General features: G+C 38.7%; 1 protein-coding gene across 1 annotated transcript in view; it reads right to left on the bottom strand.

Moving 5' to 3' along the window:
* The window catches only part of rev3l (REV3 like, DNA directed polymerase zeta catalytic subunit), a 361606-nt gene that overhangs the window by 74096 nt on the left and 269119 nt on the right, over positions 1-18391 (bottom strand). The window contains exons 12-14 of the mRNA XM_039747940.1: positions 11169-11311; positions 2053-6085; positions 736-1667 (exon numbers count right to left, since the gene is read on the bottom strand). Coding sequence (XP_039603874.1) covers positions 736-1667; positions 2053-6085; positions 11169-11311 — 5108 coding nt within the window. The remainder of the gene's footprint in view (positions 1-735; positions 1668-2052; positions 6086-11168; positions 11312-18391) is intronic.

Below are 18391 nucleotides of genomic sequence, written 5' to 3' on the forward strand. Positions count from 1 at the left end.
GCCTTCTGAATCTGCCCAATGGCATAATACTGCTGGGGCTGCTGGGAGCTGAAGGCAATTCAAGCAGCTCAGTGAAAGTCCAGACTTAAACACCACAGAACATCTGTGGAGAGACCTGAAGACGGCAGAAGTAAAAATGTTTGCAATCAAATTTAAAAGAGCCTGAGAGGAGATGTGAGGAAGAATTGAACGACCTGTACAAACCCATGTGTGCAAAACTTGCAGAGACTTACCCAAGAAGGCTTGAAGCTGTAATTGCTGCCAAAAGGGCTTCTACAAAGTACTGAACTAAGGGTTTGAATACTTATATGAATGAGAGATTTCAGTTTTTGATTTTTAATAAATTTACAAACATTTTGTAAAACATATTTTCACTTTGTCATTATGGGTTAATAAAGTGTAGAGGTATTTGAAAAAGTGAAAAATGTATGCAATTAAAATTAAATCAACGACACAATAAAGTGTGTATAGAGTGAAGGTGTCTGAATTCCTTCTGAATCCTCTGCACACATATTATGTATAATATTGCCATTGTTTCATTTGCTATTATGTATATACTTACTGTGGATTTTTGAACTTCTTAATCTTACTTCAGCATTTCAAACTAATTTCTCTGCTTTTTTGATTTGAAGCTATGATATACAGCATCTACTGTTCTGTTTACATTTACTCCGTTAAGATACATGGTAACATTATTTACTTATTTTGTTAATTAATCTGTGAGAAAAATTTTACCTTTTGTGGAGACTGGGGTTGAGCAAATGGGTTCAGAAAAGCCTGCATTTCTTTTCTGGATTACTGGGGAGGCATAAAGCAGAAATTGGCTTGATAATTCAGAAGATACTGGAGAACATAAATCTGGAGTCTGTTTCTCTTCCTTTTTATTTTGTCCCTTTGTCGTCAAAGGAGTATCCAGATTTGACAAGCTGAGTTCTGTGCAACCATAGTGGTATCTTTGAGGAGTCATTTTATATCTGTGTTCTTTGTCCTCTTCCTTTTCCAAAAACCCCTTGCAGGAATCAGGTGAAACTGTCTGCTGCCAAGGGGTAAGTACTCCAGAATCTGGAGAACTATAGTCTTGAGAAGAATCCTCTACATCATCTTCTTGATCTACCCCCACTGCAAGAAGATGAGATCTTTCTGCTCGTGAGGTTTTAGCAGAAATATTACTGAGAGGCAGAAAAAGATGAGAATTATTCTTCTCTTTAGCTGAAAGACAGGAAACCTTTTCTGGAGCCACTGGTTCTGGAGAGCTTTTTTCATTTGTCAACCCCTTTGTGGACTCTGCCTCATTACCCTCAGAATGAAGTGCTACACAGAATTTGTCAACCTCTTCCTTTTCTTCCATTTTCATCTTTGTTGCTTTGCAGCTACGATCATACTCCTTCTTAGCCTGGAGCCACAACTGCACACGTTGATAGCTGGGTGCACTTTTGCAAGGCATAATCACCACCTTCTGATCATTGTCTTTAGAGTTGTGCTTTACTTGGTCACGTCCAATGTTGTTCAAAAGGTTGGATCCATTTAGAGGAGCACAGCCCACCTGTGTCATGGCAGAAAAGGCAGTTTTCCATAGCTGCAATCCTTCCAGTGTGAAATCTCCGTCAAATTCAGCCAGTCCATCCCCTAGCCTGGACTCTATTGAAAGGACACGACCTCCAATTTGCCTAAAAAATATTTATACATAAATGTTTTTATATATTTAAAAAAAAAAAAAAACAGAATACAAATCTAAACATTTATAACAAACAAATTCCAGCTATTAATATGTTCAGATTCTGGTAACCTAAACAGTATGTTTGCCAATGGACAGTTGATCAAGCCTACATTATTTGGTGTTCTAATCATTTACTCATCCATGCATTTTTTTGCAGATCTAAAAACCCTAACCCAATTGTTAATTAGATCATAGTTTTCCAGACTGTGTATGGTCCACGACAGAAGCAGAAGATAATTCAGTATACATAAAAAGTGATATACATGTTATTTAATACAATTTTATAAAAACAACTATTAACAAAAAAAGTGTCCCCAAATTGTTTAAGAAGTTACCTTGGCTTTCCTGGAACATCTGAAGGATCACTACAAAATGGCTCTTGATAAGCAGTCTCTGTAAGATCCAGATCCAACAACGTTGACATAATCTCATCACGGCTCGGGGGGGACATCAGTGGCTTGAGAATATGTGCCCCTCCAGTGCTCCGAAGTGGGAGACTGGCATTTTTTAATTGAGACAGAGAACTAATGGATCTTGGGGAACTATTTGGAGTTGTTATCAACACATCAGTTCCCTCTATTAAATCTCTGGTAGGAGAACCAAGAAGTTCTACAAAAGAAGCAGTGTTTATGGGAAGAGGAAAGAAAGCATCAGCACAGTTCAACGAGTTTCTTCTCTCTGACTGGGCAGTACCCTCATCGCTGTCAACTGCATTTTTCATTTGCTGATTTAATGTACTATTAAAATCTTGCCCCTTTTCAGGACAAGAAGATCTCTGCCTTTCTCCAGATACCTTTTCAAAAAGTTCAGGGCTCAGTGTGCCACTTTTCAAGTATTCAGGTCCAGGATAAGGCTGCTGGCTATCAAAGGCAGAAGATGACTTCTCAGTAATATTTGCCAAACCTAGCGTCAACCCTGTAACAGGCTCCTGTACCACATCACTCAGAAACTTTTGAGGTAAGTTCTTATCAGCTGGCACAAACTGACTGCCCATATACAGACCACAAAATTCAGTTTGGCCAATTGTATTAATATCAAAGTTATAGTTGTGAGGCATCTCAGGTGATAAGCTATCTTCAAAAGAGTAACAACTTTCGAACCCTGGGTCTGAAGGAAACACTGGGCTGTTATCAGATAAAGAGCAATCAGGATTAACTGGTTCTTCCTGCTTTGCTGATTTCTCTTTTTTACTTCTAGGTTTCTTTTGTTTCAGGTTAGGTGTTTTAGGAGTTCGTGGTTTTCTTACTTTTCTTACTTTGACAGGCTTGCTTGTAGAGCAAAAATCACTCTTAATTAAATAGTGTATGCTGGAAACATCCTGAAATGGAGCACTTTCTTGTACTTTCTGTTGTTTTTTATGAAGAAGTTCTTTAAGGACTGCAAGTCCAACAGGTGTATCAGCTACAGGGGACCATTTTTCTCCACTCTTGCAGTTAGAAGGCATAATGTCTGTGGAACTTTCCATTTTATTCACTAATGATAAACTAGATTTTATTCTTATAGGTGTGAAACGTGCAATTCCAAAACCATCCATTTTTTCTTTGCTTTCAGGAATTTTTTTCTTGCTTGAGCGTTTTGCAGGTTTTGCTGCTGCCTTAACATCAGGTGGCTGCTTAGGTTGATCCTTACCGCTTAGGAGTAATGGAGATAGTATTTGTGACTGAAGTGGAGCTGGCTTTACAGGACTGGTACAGTAATGTACAGAATGACAAGAGTTATTTGAATCAGCTCCATCTAACTTTAATGTTGTAGAATTACAACAAGGCTTTGTAGCCTGTATGACAGAGAGCACATTCTTGGTAGAAGCTAGCTCAGTTACCTTTAGTGACCCTGGGCCTGGGAACAGCTGTGAATGTGATGATATTTGATGAGATTCATTGTTACAACATGAATGTGAGGGAATACTTTGGGCACTGCAAGAATATGCAGGGTCAGACTCGTCACATGTTGCTGGGCAAACCAGTGATGTAGTTGCCTCCAATGTCCTGGAACTCTGCGAGTGAGTCCTTAAAGTCTCCTCTCCACTTAAGGTTGCCTCTGAGCGCCCATTTGTGTCTCTTACTTTTGGAACATCGCCTTCGCTACTGCCTGAAGTAGTAGTCTGAAAAGAAGGAAGATGCCCAGATGAACATCCAGATAAAGCAACATTCTCTCCAGGAAACATAGCTTGAGAGCCTTCATACCTTTCACTGCAAATCTTTGTGTTCTGCTCTTCCAGAATCTTTTTTTTCCGAGATTTACGACTTTGCTTAGTGCCAGGTGAAATTTGATCTTGTCCAGCGCTAGGTAGCAGGTCAATGTTTTTCTTTTTTCTTCCTTGTCCTCTACAAACTACTCTTTGCTTTGGGGATTCCTTTGTTATAGTCTTACCTTCTGTACTATTTTTAATCGTCCTCCCCTTTCTCCTCTTTGGACTAGTGGAGTCAATTTTGTTAAGTTTGCTGCTGCGAATTTTATTGCGAACTCCACGTCCAAGCGCTGGTTTTTCTGCTTCATGACCAAGTAGGCTTGGCCCAAGATTACTAACAGGCAAGTTGTCATTTTGTTCTAAAGCCAATAGAAGCTGAGGCTCAGGATCACTAGGTGACCAACACCGTGGTGGGGAGGCATCTGCTGGAGTGGTATTTTTTTCAGAGAGATATCCCAGCTTGGACATAACATCAGTATACTCTTCAGAATAATCATTGGTTTCAGAAATGTAACTGGGAGAAGGAGGATGGAGTGTAGCCAGAGTGAGCATTTTTTTCTTGGATTTAGTCCTCCTTATTCTTCTAATCTTTCCACCTAACACCTTTGGAGTACAGTTTGCTTTTTTCTTTGTTGCTGAATGAATCTTTGCTTTTCGCTTTGGACACTTTTTTGTTTTCGGTGAAGAGACCGGAAACTTAATGGCAGTTGATTCTGGCACTTTTGGCCAAAAACCTTTCAATGGAGCCAGCTTTTTATACTGTTCTAATCTCTCAGCAGTCAGCACAACCTGTTCTTCATCAGCATTCACTTTGGTCAGTTTAACTAGCATGTTCTTTTGCCCTTTGAATCTATTGATAATAATATATTTAATGATAATTGGAGGCTCCTTTTTTATCATCTTTTTGCGCTTTCGTGACTTAGAGTCATGATTACTAAGAATATAGTTATCCTTTGAAGTTTCTGATGGAGTCATTAATAGTTTCGTCATTTGGAAGCCAGGCCGAGGTTCACCATCTTCAGTCTCATAACTCGCCTTACGCTTAGTTCTTAATCTGTATTTACTACCAGGTAAACCAGACAGCTGTGTTGAATATGGCCGGACAGGAGACTGGGACACTAAAGATACAGCTAGACTGTTTTCACTGCTAGTGTCTTTACTAATAGGTGTGTCCGCATCAGAACATAAGGGAGGTGTCCACTGCTCATGTGTAGAAATCTGAATACAGGGAGAATTTACCATTAGGCAAGCATTATCTTTTTTTTCAATTATCACCCTCTCACTTCCAATTCCTTTTGCCTCTTTGCTTTCCTTAACAGTTCTCTTTTTAGTGATCTTTAGCCTAGACCGACGATCATCATAATCGAGTTTGCCAAGCTTGTTAGGACTCTTATTGCCTGGTCTATTAAGACAATTAGATAGAATTACACTAGGAAAGAACTTGTAGTGAACATCCTGTTGATTAGAAATGGCTTTTTCAGTCATCTTCTCTTGATAATCCTCATACCTGATTTTTAACTCTCGTATATCTGGCTTCTTGTGGTTTTTTCTGTACTCTCCATCATGCTGGGAAATGGAACGATCCTCTCCATCAAGAAAAGCATTTGGACTATTTATTCTGAGCAAGGAACCATCATTTTTCTTTTGATTGAAATCCTGATCCGATTTATTGGAAGAGTTTCTAATCTCTGAATAAGAGAGTGAATAGTTTCGTTTCTGAAGCAGAGCGATTTTCCCTTTTTCTGGATTTTTAATGCGGATGTATTTTTTTCTGGTATGAGCTTTACTATTCTCAAATGGAATGCTATCAGATTCCAGCTTGGTAGTGACTTTTTTTTCATAGGAAAAAATGTGAGGTAAATCTATTTTAGCAGCATCCGTGAGAGCATTTTCAGTTTTATGTGCAATATTACATGTGTCTGGGAATCGAAAGGTATAATCTGTCTGATCGTCTGGGATTGTAGAACTTTTCGAAAGGAAGTGCTTCTCAGATGGGGTATCTTTTTCAAGGTTGTGAATCTGTAGTGGCTGTGGATGTTTGCACTCTAGTACTATCTTAGCTACAGAAGGTGGTTCCAGATTAACAGTTTCACTGGGAAATGGGTTTCTCTTTCCAAGAATTTTGTCTGTAGCAGTTAAAGATGAATGAGTTCTAGAGCTCTTCTCATTTAATGATGAATCTGTAAAAAAAAATAAATGAATAAATGACAAATGGTAAGCTCTACCTGAAAAGTATTGATCGGCTGTGCAAGTCAAGTCAAGCAGAAAGCAGCGACATGTAGTGAAAAAAATTGTTACTTGCATTTATTTCCAAAACAATTGACACAATACCCAAAAAGAAACAAATTTTAAAAATATATATAAGTAAAATGTCACGTGCATACACATTACCAGATGAAAGTTTTAGAACATCACAGTTTTTTTAGTTTTTCTTCAAATTTAACCAGATGAAATGCAATGAATGACATAAAATGGTGAAAACTTAAGCAGTAAAGTTTAAATTTAAAGTTAAGGTTAGTAAAAACTGAAAAAAGGAAATTTCAGAATATTACAAATGGGCTTTCTTCATGGAACAACTAATAGGTTACAACCTACAGATATTCTGCAGCAATTAAAGTAAATTAAGCCTTGCAAGTTGAAGTAAGGGCAGCACGGTGTCATGCTGGGTAGCGCTGCTGCCTCGCAGTTAGGAGACCTGGGTTTGCGTCCCGGGTCCTCACTGCGTGGAGTCTGTATGTTCTCCCCGTGTCTACGTGGGTTTCCTCCGGGTACTCTGGTTTCCTCCCACAGTCCAAAGACATCCAAGTTAGGTGCATTGGCGATTCTAAATTGCCCCTAGTGTGTGCTGTGTGTGTGTGTGTGTGTGCACGCCCTGCCCGGTGTTTGTTTCCTGCCTTGCGCCCTGCCCGGGGTTTGTTTCCTGCCTTGCGCCCTGTGTTGGCTGGGATTGGCTCCAGCAGACCCCCCCCGTGTCCCTGTAGTTAAGATATAGCGGGTTGGATAATGGATGGATGGAAGTTGAAGCAAATAATTTGCACAGATGTCCCTTCTACTGCTGATTTCTAAACAACCCTCTCCCTGTCTTAAAGAAGAGTTGGGACAGACTGAGTTGCTACACCCTCTGAAGTACTACTTTGACAATATTCCAGTGATAATGATAAGAAAATGGCAATTAACAAATTACCCTTAGAAGTGTATAGTCATGGGCAAAAGTTTTGAGAATGACAGAAGTACTGGTTTTCAAAAAATTTGCTGCTTTAGTATTTTTAGATCTTTTTGTCAGATGTTTCTATTGTATACTGAAGTATAATTACAAGAATTTTATAAGTTGCAAAAGGCTTTTATTGACAATTACGATTATGCAAAGAGTTAACAATTGCAGTGGTGGCCCTTCTTTTTCAAGACTTCTGCAATTCGGCCTGGCATACTGTCGATCAACTTCTGGGCCAAATCCTGACTGATGGCAGCCCATTCTTGCATAATTAATGCTTGGAGTTTGCCAAAAGTTGTGGCTTTTTTGCTTGTCCACCCATCTCTTGAGGATTGCTCACAAGTTCTCAATGGGATTAAGATCTGGGGAGTGTCGATGTTTTGTTCCCTGAGCCACATAGTTATCACTTTTGCCTTATGGCACGGTACTACATCATGCTGGAAAAGGTATTGTTCATCACCAAACTGTTCTTGGATGGTTGGGAGAAGTTGCTCTCAGAGAACTTTTGGTACCATTCTTTATTCATGGCTGTGTTCTTAGACGAAATTGTGAATGAGCCCACTCCCTTGGCTGAGAAGCAACCCCACACATGAATGGTCTCAGGATGTTTTACTGTTGGCATGAAACAGGAGTGATGGTAGAGCTCACCTTTATTTCTCTGGACAATCTTTTTTTCTGGATGCCCCAAACAATCAGAAAGGGGATTCATCAGAGACAATTACTTTACCACAAGCCTCAGCAGTCAATTCCCTGTACCTTTTACAGAATATTAGTCTGTCCCTGATGTTTTTCTTGGAGCAAAGTGGCTTCTTTGCTGCCCTTCTTGACACCAGGCCATCCCCCAAAAGTCTTCGCCTCCCTGTGTGTGCAGATGCACTCACACCTGCCTGCTGCCATTTCTGAGCAAGCTCTGCACTGGTGGTGCTCCGATCCCGCAGCTGAATCAAATTTAGGAGATGGTCCTGACACTTGGTGGACTTTCTTGGGTGCCCTGAAGCCTTCTTCACAACAATTGAACCTCTCTATTCTAACTCAATCAGCATGATACAGTGATCTCCAGCCTTGTCCTCGTCAACACTCTCATCTGTGTTAACAAGAGGATGACTGAAATGATGTCAGCTGGTCCTTTTGTGGCAGGGCTGAAATGCAGTGGAAATGGGTTATTTGGGATTAAGTTCATTTTTCATGGCAAAGAGGGACTTTAATTATTTAAATTGCAATTATTTTAATTGCAATTCATCTGATCACCCTTCATAACATTCTGGCGTATATATCAATTGCCATCATAAAAACTGAAGCAGCAAACTTTGTGAAAATTAATATTCATGTCATTCTCAAAACGTTTGGTAGGCCTTCCATTCAGAGAAATTGCCAAAAAAAATCTAATTGTTATTAAGTGTCGTGTCCTACACAATACAATGCCAATTGTAACCTGGACGAAACTCTGTTATGAAGAAATTTGGCAGACACAAAATCACTCCCCAATCAGAAGACAAGTTTCTGAGGATCACCAGCTTGTGTGAGAAGTGCCTCACAGCACAATAGCTTCAAGATCAGCTTCAAGCACAGCTTAACAATAGTCAAAAAAAGCAAGTCTCAGGATCTACCGTGAAGAGGAGAGGGTCAGCATCATAGCAAAGCTGTAAAATGAAAAGTTGATCTGATTCTGGGTGTTAAGTGAAGAAGCATGGTTGGCACTAAGGCAATACGGGATGTTAGAGGCAACATTCTTCACTATGATAAACTACAGCAAAGGAAAAATGTTCTGCAGTACATTTATTTTACATTTCTTTACTTGCACACATAAACCATCGTTTACTAATATAAGTAAAAATGTAATACTGAGCATGTCTTGAATAAATGTATATATTTTAATGGATAATGACTAATTGATTAGTTGTTTAAAACTGCAATACATGAATGTCAACCACCCATGAGAGATTCAGTACAGTGCACATACGGTCTTCTGGCAGTGAAGGCTTGCTGTTAAAAAGTACTAAACCACTAAAATTTGGATTTAATGAGCACACACTTTTAAAGTCCTGACTGATCATTAAGCAGGTAGTTTCCTCAATCAATGAAAGTACATGCTGTTGGTATTTTTGTATTAAAAAATAATTGGTGGAATATGACTGAAAATAAAATGTTGTTGACTCTACAGTAAATTCTACAACTGAAATTGACAAATTTTTTCTCAAGTGTATAAAGATCCTTTTCGAATACAATGTTAAAAAAAGCAAGCAATTTAAGAAAAAAACAGTAATTATTAAAAAGATAAAACATTTAAATGTCTGCATATACCAGAAATATGTTGAGTAACTTTTAAAGTACTATGTATAATTTTAAAGTCTGATTAGTTATTATTTAAACCAATTAGCACTGGTGTGCACAAACAAAACCTCCAATGCCTGTTTTGTAGCAGCAGAATGAAAACTGAATGAAAACACCACATAAATATTATCAGGCATACAAAGCCAAATTTCAACATAAAAATGCTTTTCTAAAATATTTTATAATCATTGTAATGGAAATCGAATGTAAACCATAAACTGTGAATTCGCAGATTTAAGATTGCTGGAGGTTGACAGAATCTTGCTGCCAGTCCACACGCTCATGCATGCTTCCTCTAAGGATTACAAGGTTCTGCTACATCATAAGTGTGTGCTGTTAGGTTAAATGGAAAGTTTCAGTTTGACTGGAAGCGAGGTGCATTAAAGAGTTTGTTTTGTCAGTGAATGACTCCCCGTTGAACAACCTTTCCTAGTTTGTGTCCACTGTGGCTGGATTAGGCTCTAGCTCCATACACCACATGTGGTGTAAAAGTCAGATTTAAAAAATACTATTTGGGCAATTATTAGAAAAGCCACATTATTAATTTTCAATTTGATTTACTACATATTTTCAATATGATGTTATGTGATTTACTTTTGTAAATTATAAAGCATACAATTGTCATTCCTAAAAGCAATGATCATTGCAAACATCAACATGTTTGCTATATATTAAAAGCTATAAACTGCTCTACAAATACTGTAGTAATATATGCCAGAGAACCAGCTTGCTATCATGAATATAATAATAAAATGCCGATCAGAAGGATTAAACTCCAATTACACAAAAAGGAAGTCTCAGACAATCTTCTGTTATTTGGTCAAGGTATAGTACAAACTTATATACTTTTGAATATATTTAAATGTTTTCTTTTTCTTTTTGTATTTGCTGAATCCGTGGGTCCTGATGCCATTCTGGCGCAACTGACATCTGTATATGAATATGTGGACCAGAATTGACATCATTAGTTCCATGTTTGTGCCATTTTTAGCAAGATTACAAAATGAATATATATCATTGTCAAATGTTAAACATGTTATCGTGATTGATACTTCTATGCAATATTTGTGGTATGTCATGGCTCTATTGTCTTCTGAGACTCAGAAGACTCAGACTCAGCTTTTGTTCTACAGAACATTAATGTGTATCCCAATAGGGATACCATTCATGAAATTACTATTCTTTTAAGTTATGGTTATAACAAAAATGAACACTGAAGCTGATTCATCTGCAAGAAATTATAAAATGTGGCTGTTGTGAAAATATTATATTTACCACCTATAAAGATACCTTACCTGCATTAACCAAGTATACCCTAGCTGTAGTCTAAACAGCTGGCTGAAGTAAACAGTCTTAAAAATGGCAGCTGAATGACATTGCAATAAGTGGTAATATTTTAAGGAAAAACTTCCCCACCAACAAACTTTTTTTCAATATTATCCTTCATGTTCTAAATATATAGTGTTACAGTATGGTGAGTTTTATTACATCATAGGTCTCACTATGTGTTAGCAGTGTGTATCCTAAGCTGTGGATAATGTTGCCTTGGTGGGCTTAATTAGAGCATTAAAATATTACGATGGATATTGCCTTTGTCTTTTATACACATACCTGTAACTGCATTACATGTTCATAAGATAAAACATTAGTGACAAACTAAAGCAGTATGCAAGTGTAGTTATAGAACAGGAAATAATGAAGGGCCACTATGATGCTTTTACCTTCATTTTCATCAGCAGCACCGTCAAGCTGAGGTATTGACATATTGGCAAAAACAGAACTATTCCCACTCCATTCCATTTCCTCTTCAGAAAACTCATGCTCATCATCACTTGAACTTTCGTTCACATTCTTATAGGATGACCTGTAAATGAAAGCAAAATTAAATTATTCTAACTTAGAACCCAAGGTACTACTAAAAGTTTACTTACATTATATTAGTTTTTAAATGCATGTAAAATTAAACAAAATAAAAAACAAATTGTTTTTGATATGACAATCAGGAACGTGTTACAAGTCAATTTCACTAGTATTTATGACTAATTCTGACCAATAGGCAGAGTTACAGATGTCAGTGCTGTAGCATCATCACAGGGTTCAAATCCTGGCTTTGTCTGGTCTCCAACTATGTGAGAATTACATAATCTCCTCCTGCCTGCATAGGTTTTCTGATTTACTCGCCATATCTCAAAGATGTCAATAGCACCTAGACTTGTGACCCTTATCCAGAACTGGAAAATGAAGACAATCAATGGATGGATATTATTATTAGTATGCTATTGGTGACATGGAAAAATGTGTAGTCTTTTGCTTCAGGTTTGCTTTGGGGCTGGTGGCAGGATTAGCATCCTAGCCACAGTAGAAGAAAAAGCCTGACACCATTGCAGTGTGGTGCTGAGGTGTCACCCATTGTAAGACTGTACTGTGGGAGTTTGTTCGTTGTGTGGTGGGTGCAGGAATGTGCTGTAATCAGTAGATGCTCCCAACCTCTCTCTCTCTTTACTTAATAAGTTTCTAGGGAAAATAAATGTATGTTAAAAATGTCTGGCCTTGATGCAGAAAATCTTAATTTTTGGCCTCTCTCACTCATCTTTTCTGCCAAAAGTTCTTGAGCGTGTTGTAGACTTCTAATAATTAGATGGAACCCCCTCCTGTTTTCAAAGCATAGCACAGCTGTGAAACTGCCCTGCTTCGAGTAACCAATGATTTGCTTATGCCAGCAGACTCTGGACACAGCAGCATATTAATTTTGTTAGACTTCAGTGCAGCTTTTGAAACTATCCAGAATGGAGCGCTTTCTGGGTACCTTTGGCACTGCCCTCCAGTGGTTTAACACTAGAATTACCAGAGCCTACGCAAAAACTCATAGATCCATCCCACCTTAAAACACTTCGCACCTCTCATTCAGCATCTTTTGTCCTTTAAATGTGGTGATAAGCAGCAAACAGCAAGCAGCCTGCTATCATATTCCCCACCCCGCACAGTTTTCACTGCTCAAGTCTGTTTACCTGCGTGTCAGTTGCTCAGAGTTGTATAGTGAGAAGTCAAGCAAAATGACACCTTTTATAAATACTATATCGTTATTTGGAACACTTACATTTCATGTGTGTTCCGTGTCTAATACATCGTTAAAACAGAAATGTTTTTCATGTTTTAGTAATAATTAACAAAATGTAGACATGAAGTGAATAATGTGTGAAGCCTGAATTCAAAATATCAAAGAAACACTTTCACAAAAGGTACAAATATAACAGAAGAAATGTGCTTCCATTCAAAAATATAACTGCAGAAAACAACCTGCATTAGGGTGCGACATTGACATGTAGTTGCTACGACAGCTTCGGTGGAGCAACGGTATCATCTGTTGACTGGTAATCAAAGCGTCACGGGTTCGATCCCGGATAAGTCCATTTTGAGAAGTGAGCAGCTCGTATTCTTACTATTTTAGAATAAAAACATACATTTGATTCCAGTCTGTAACAGCCGGTGTAATTTATGATATTTGTAAAGGTTAGCTTTGTTTTTTTTTTTTTTATTCAGTTTTATTCTTTCAGCCGTGTTCACGATCCCAACTGTACCGCACAGTCCCTCCACCCCCCCCCATTTTACACTGTAGTTTTCACACAGACGCGCTATAACAGAGGTGAACTCAGATCATGATGACGCTTTTACATCGGATTAAAAATGCACTTTTGCCATCACTGTACTTTGTATATGAACATGGGAAGCTCTGCATTCTACTTGTGACTGTAGGAAGTAAGTAAATAAATAAAGGTAAATGGGTAAATAACATTCGATCTGGATTTTATATAACATATAAATGTTAATGTTTTGGGCATATGCACTGTCCTTTGTATGCAAGAACCAGATCGAACTGGACATTCTCTGATCTGGAGGGATAAAAGCTGACACACAAACACTGGTGAATCTGTCTTCTTCGTATCTCACTGTCACTTTATTTTTATTTATTCAGTTTTATTGAGCGTTCCTGGTACACTGAATAAGCTCATGCCTTCTGGTGCACGACGATGAAGCAGCATGGAGAAAAAAAAGAAAGAGACAAATATATGGGACATTGGGTATAAAATTAATAAGAAAACATCATCGCACTAATGCAATATTATTTGAAAACAAACAGCATCAGATCGGGTGTAAATTTACGCTGTTACTTACAGTCAGATCAGGAGAGGCGGGGGGCGGGTGTTAGAGCGTAATTGTGATTGAGAGAATAAAACTGGAGCTTATTCAGTTCAGTCCCCCAGTTTTATTGTCTGACTAGCAAAATACCCGAGAAGTAGTGTGTTAAAGAAGTAATGAAAAAGAAAAAGAAACATTTTGAAAATAACGTAACATGATTGTCAATGTAATTGTTTTGTCACTGTTATGAGTGTTGCTGTCATATATATCTATATCTATATCTATATATATATATATATATATATATACACATACACACACACATATAAACATATATATATATACATATACACATATACAGGTGCCAGTCATAAAATTAGAATATCATGACAAAGTTGATTTATTTCAGTAATTCCATTCAAAAAGTGAAACTTGTATATTAGATTCATTCATTACACACAGACTGATGTATTTCAAATGTTTATTTCTTTTAATTTTGATGATTATAACTGACAACTAATGAAAGTCCCAAATTCAGTACAGTGGAACCTCGGTTCACGAATGTCTCGGTACACGTACAACTCGGTTTATGACCAAAAAGTTCGCCAAACTTTTGCCTCGGTTCACAACCACACACTCGGTATACGAACAAGCCAGTTTCCCTTTCCGTTTGTGCACGCTGATGATTTCCGCACGTGTTGCATTGTTCTCGGTTAGACCTGCGTGCTTGCACATGCGTGCATGCTTTCGCTGTGAACTCTTTGTGCTCTAATTCATTTCCCTTCTGGTTAGTACGCGCCGATTACTGTATTTAACCACGTGTTGGGCCGCTTCATTGTTTTCAGTCAGACGTGCGTGCTTTATCTGTGATCTCTTTGTGCTCTACAGTATTTTGTGTGCTTTTGCAGTTAACTATGGCTTCTAAGCAAGTGAAGAGTGGTGAGAAGAAAGTTTTGCAGAAAATTGAAATCAAAGTAAAGAAAGAAATTATTGAAAAGTATGAGCGTGGCGTTCGTGTTACTGATCTTGCCGCCGAGTACAAGAAGTCAAAATCTACGATTTCGACTATTCTAAAGCAGAAAGAATTTATTAAAGCAGCTGATTTTGTAAAAGGATTTACAGCGTTAACCAGGCAGAGGCTTCAAGTGCTGGAAGAGGTGGAAAAACTGTTTACCAGTTTACTCATTTATCAATTTGAGAACCCTTGTGCTTTCAAGTAGCACAATGTAAACAAAGACTGCCAGTAATGTGGGGGGCAAACACGAAGGGTTGGGTCACAAGGACTTTATTTTTGGAATGGCTGCATAAGGCTTTCACTCCCACCAGCTAAACACACCAGAAACCCAAGAAATCACACGAGAGAAAACACCTGAAGGAAAACATCCCTCCATTGTGGAGCCAAACTCTTCCTACTCACTTAATGCCAGAACTCGACTCATGCAAGGTTAGTTTTCTTGGTGGTTTATGGATTTTGTATTACGGATTTTTCATATGTTCATTTTTCGGGTTGTAGCGTGAATTATTGCAGTGTTACTTTTCACTTTTTTCAAAAGTTTATTTTTTCCCTGTGCTTAAAACTCATTAAAAAAGAGTTTACAGTGAGTGGTTAGTAGGGAGATTTGTTGCAATGTTACTTTCTTGGTGGTTTATTAAATTACAGTTTTTTCAAATGTTCATTTTTTTCTCCTGTGCTTAAAGCTCATTAAAAAAAGCATTTATAAAGCAATCGGTTGCAAGACTATTGTGCTATCTCCTATAATGTTACTTTCTTGGTTGCTTGTGGTTGGTTTTTAAATAAAGTTCGGATTTGTTCAAATGTTCCTTTTTTTCCCCCCTGTGCTTAAAACTCATTAAAAAAAGTGTTTTATACAGCGATCGGCTTGCAAGGCTATAGCGCGAACTGCTGCAATGTTAGGCCGGAGTTATACTTCACGCGACGCGACGCATGCTGCAGTGGACGTTCCTGCTATACAAGCGTTGTAGTGTTCATACTTGCGCGCATACTTTACGTAAATCTGGAGGAATCCACCAGGTGGCAGTGCGAGATATTATCACGGCGAGAACATGTTCGGCTTCTCTGTGTTGTGAATTGCCTACAACACCTATTAAATTCTGATGACACCTTACCGCAATATCTCTAAAAAGGATGTTTATTGATTAAATCCATCAATCCAGGGATGTGTCCATTCCAGCAAGCATTGGGCACGAGTGAGAAACAGTCCCTTGACGAGGCCTCAGCTTATTGCAAGGTGAATACAAGCACACACATACACTAGCGTCATTTTAGTGGCACCAGATCCCCAAATCTGCATATCTTTGGAAGGAAACCGGAGCACAGTGTGGAATACAAGCAGGAAATACCAGCAACATAACTCCCTGCAAGACAGCAGTGCTATCGCTCCACCACCGTGACACCCCCAAGTGTGTAATTAACAGTATTCATTATTTAAATGAAATTATATGTAAAATGTAACATACACACTTTAATGCATTTCATCATGAAAGTGATATCAAGTATAAATCTAAAGATTCTAAATGTGCAGAGAGTTGGAACATCATACATTTAATTTGTTCTGTGTGGCGATCTATTGCTGCTTTCTGCTGCTGTCAGGTCCAAGAAGCTTGTAGCGATTAAAAACTGGGATGAAGTTTACGACGGTCTGCTTTAATGATAAAAAGTAAACTACGAGGTTAAAGTGGACAATTCGGGATTAAAGCCGAAATTTCCACTTTAATCACAAAATACACGATTTTCACCGTGTCCTTTATTTTTTTCTCAGTAGTTCAAATATAACGCTATACATTATGTTGCTGTTGTTAAGTTGCAAAAATAAAAAAAATAAAAAAGACGACACAAAAGATGGTATGTGAGACTTTTAAAATGTAAATTTTGGCTTTAATCTCGAAATGTCCACTTTAACCTTGTAGTTTACTTTATTAATAAAGCAGACCATCGTAAACGTCATCCCAGTTTTTAATCGATACGAGTTTCTTGGACCTGACAGCAGGTAAAGTAAAAAAAATTAAAAAATAGACGGCACAAAAGATGGTATGTGAGACTTTTAAAATGTATCGTGTCATTACGATCGGGAATATGCGACGCTTGAATATAAAAGCACCACGAATGCATCTGTATGTCGGCATTTTGTTTCACCACTTTGAACCATTCATCAAACAGCAAAGCGCGCACATCGATCCCCGAAGGATCTCCATAGAGGCTTGCTGTCACATGTAGATAGTAAACAGAGACTCTGACGTCACGTTCCAACTTTTAGCATACTGCGCCCCGACTTTTGCTGGTACTGCAACTCGCGCGCACGCGTCACGTTAATTTCTGAGGACCTGCTCAGAGGACACATGAAATGAACGCTGGGAACACGTGGCAGCCATGATGCGGGCGCGTATGCGTTCTAAGCGTGAAGTTTAAATCGGCCCTTAGAGAGAGAGAGAGAGAGAGAGAGAGAGAGAGACAGAGAGAGAAAGGGCGAGCTAGCCTGTGTGCTGGAGAGAGAGAGAGGGCGAGCGAGCCTGCGTGCTAGAGAGAGAGAGAGAGAGAGAGGCGAGCGAGCCTGCATGTTGGGGAGACAGAGAGAGAGAGAGAGAGAGCAAGCGAGCGAGATAGCGAGCCTGCGCGTGCAGCTGAACAGGAAGCCTGGGTGTTTGTGTCAGTGTTATTCAATGTTTTTACATTAGTTTACTATTACACTGTGCATTCTATGGTGTAATTAAGTATATTTGTGCTTAAAAATCTTTAAAAAAATATATATTTACATACAGTTCATACGGTCTGGAATGGATTAATTGTATTTACATACAATCCTATGGGGGGAAATTGCTTTGGCTCACGACCAAATCGGTTTACGACAAGAGGTTTGGAACGAATTATGGTCGTGAACCGAGGTTCCACTGTATCTTGGAAAATTAGAATATAAACGAAGACCAATGCAAAAAAAGGATTTTTAGAAATGTTGGCCAACTGAAAGGTATGAACATGAAAAGTATGAGCATGTACAGCACTCAATATTTAGTTGGGGCTCCTCTGGCCTGGATTACTGCAGCAATGCGACATGGCATGGAGTCGGTCAGTCTGTGGCACTGCTCAGGTGTTATGAGAGCCCATGTTGCTCTGATAGTGGCCTTCAGCTCTTCTGAATTGTTGGGTCTGGCGCATTGCATCTTCCTCTTCACAATACCCCATAGATTTTCTATGAGGTTAAGGTCAGGCAAGTTTGCTGGCTGATCATGAACAGGGATATCATGGTCCATGGTTTTGGCATTTTGTGCAGGTGCCAGGTCCTGTTGGAAAATGAAATCTCCATCTCCATAAAGTTCGTCAGCAGCAGGAAGCATGAAGTGCTATAAAACTTCCTGGTAGACGGCTGCGTTGACCTTGGACCTCAGAAAACACAATGGACCAACACCAGCAGATGACATGGCACCTCAAACCATCACTGACTGTGGAGACTTTACACTGGACCTCAAGCAACGTGGATAATGTGCCTCTCCTCTCTTCATCCAGACTCTGGGACCTTGATTTCCAAAGGAAATGCAAAATTTACTTTCATCAAAGAACATAACTTTGGACCACACAGCAGCAGTCAAATCGAGACGCTTCTGACGCTGTCTCTTGTTCAAGAGTGGCTTGACACAAGGAATGTTGTCTTTCTAGCACATCTTGTCCTTTCCTTCGCCTCTCTATTAATGTGCTTGGACACAGAGCTTTGTGAACAGCCAGCCACTTTAGCAATGACCTTTTGTGTCTTGCCCTCCTTGTGCAAAGTGTCAATGGTCGTCTTTTGGACAACTG

The sequence above is a fragment of the Polypterus senegalus genome, chromosome 3 (assembly GCF_016835505.1).
Source record: "Polypterus senegalus isolate Bchr_013 chromosome 3, ASM1683550v1, whole genome shotgun sequence".
Lineage (NCBI taxonomy): Eukaryota > Metazoa > Chordata > Cladistia > Polypteriformes > Polypteridae > Polypterus > Polypterus senegalus.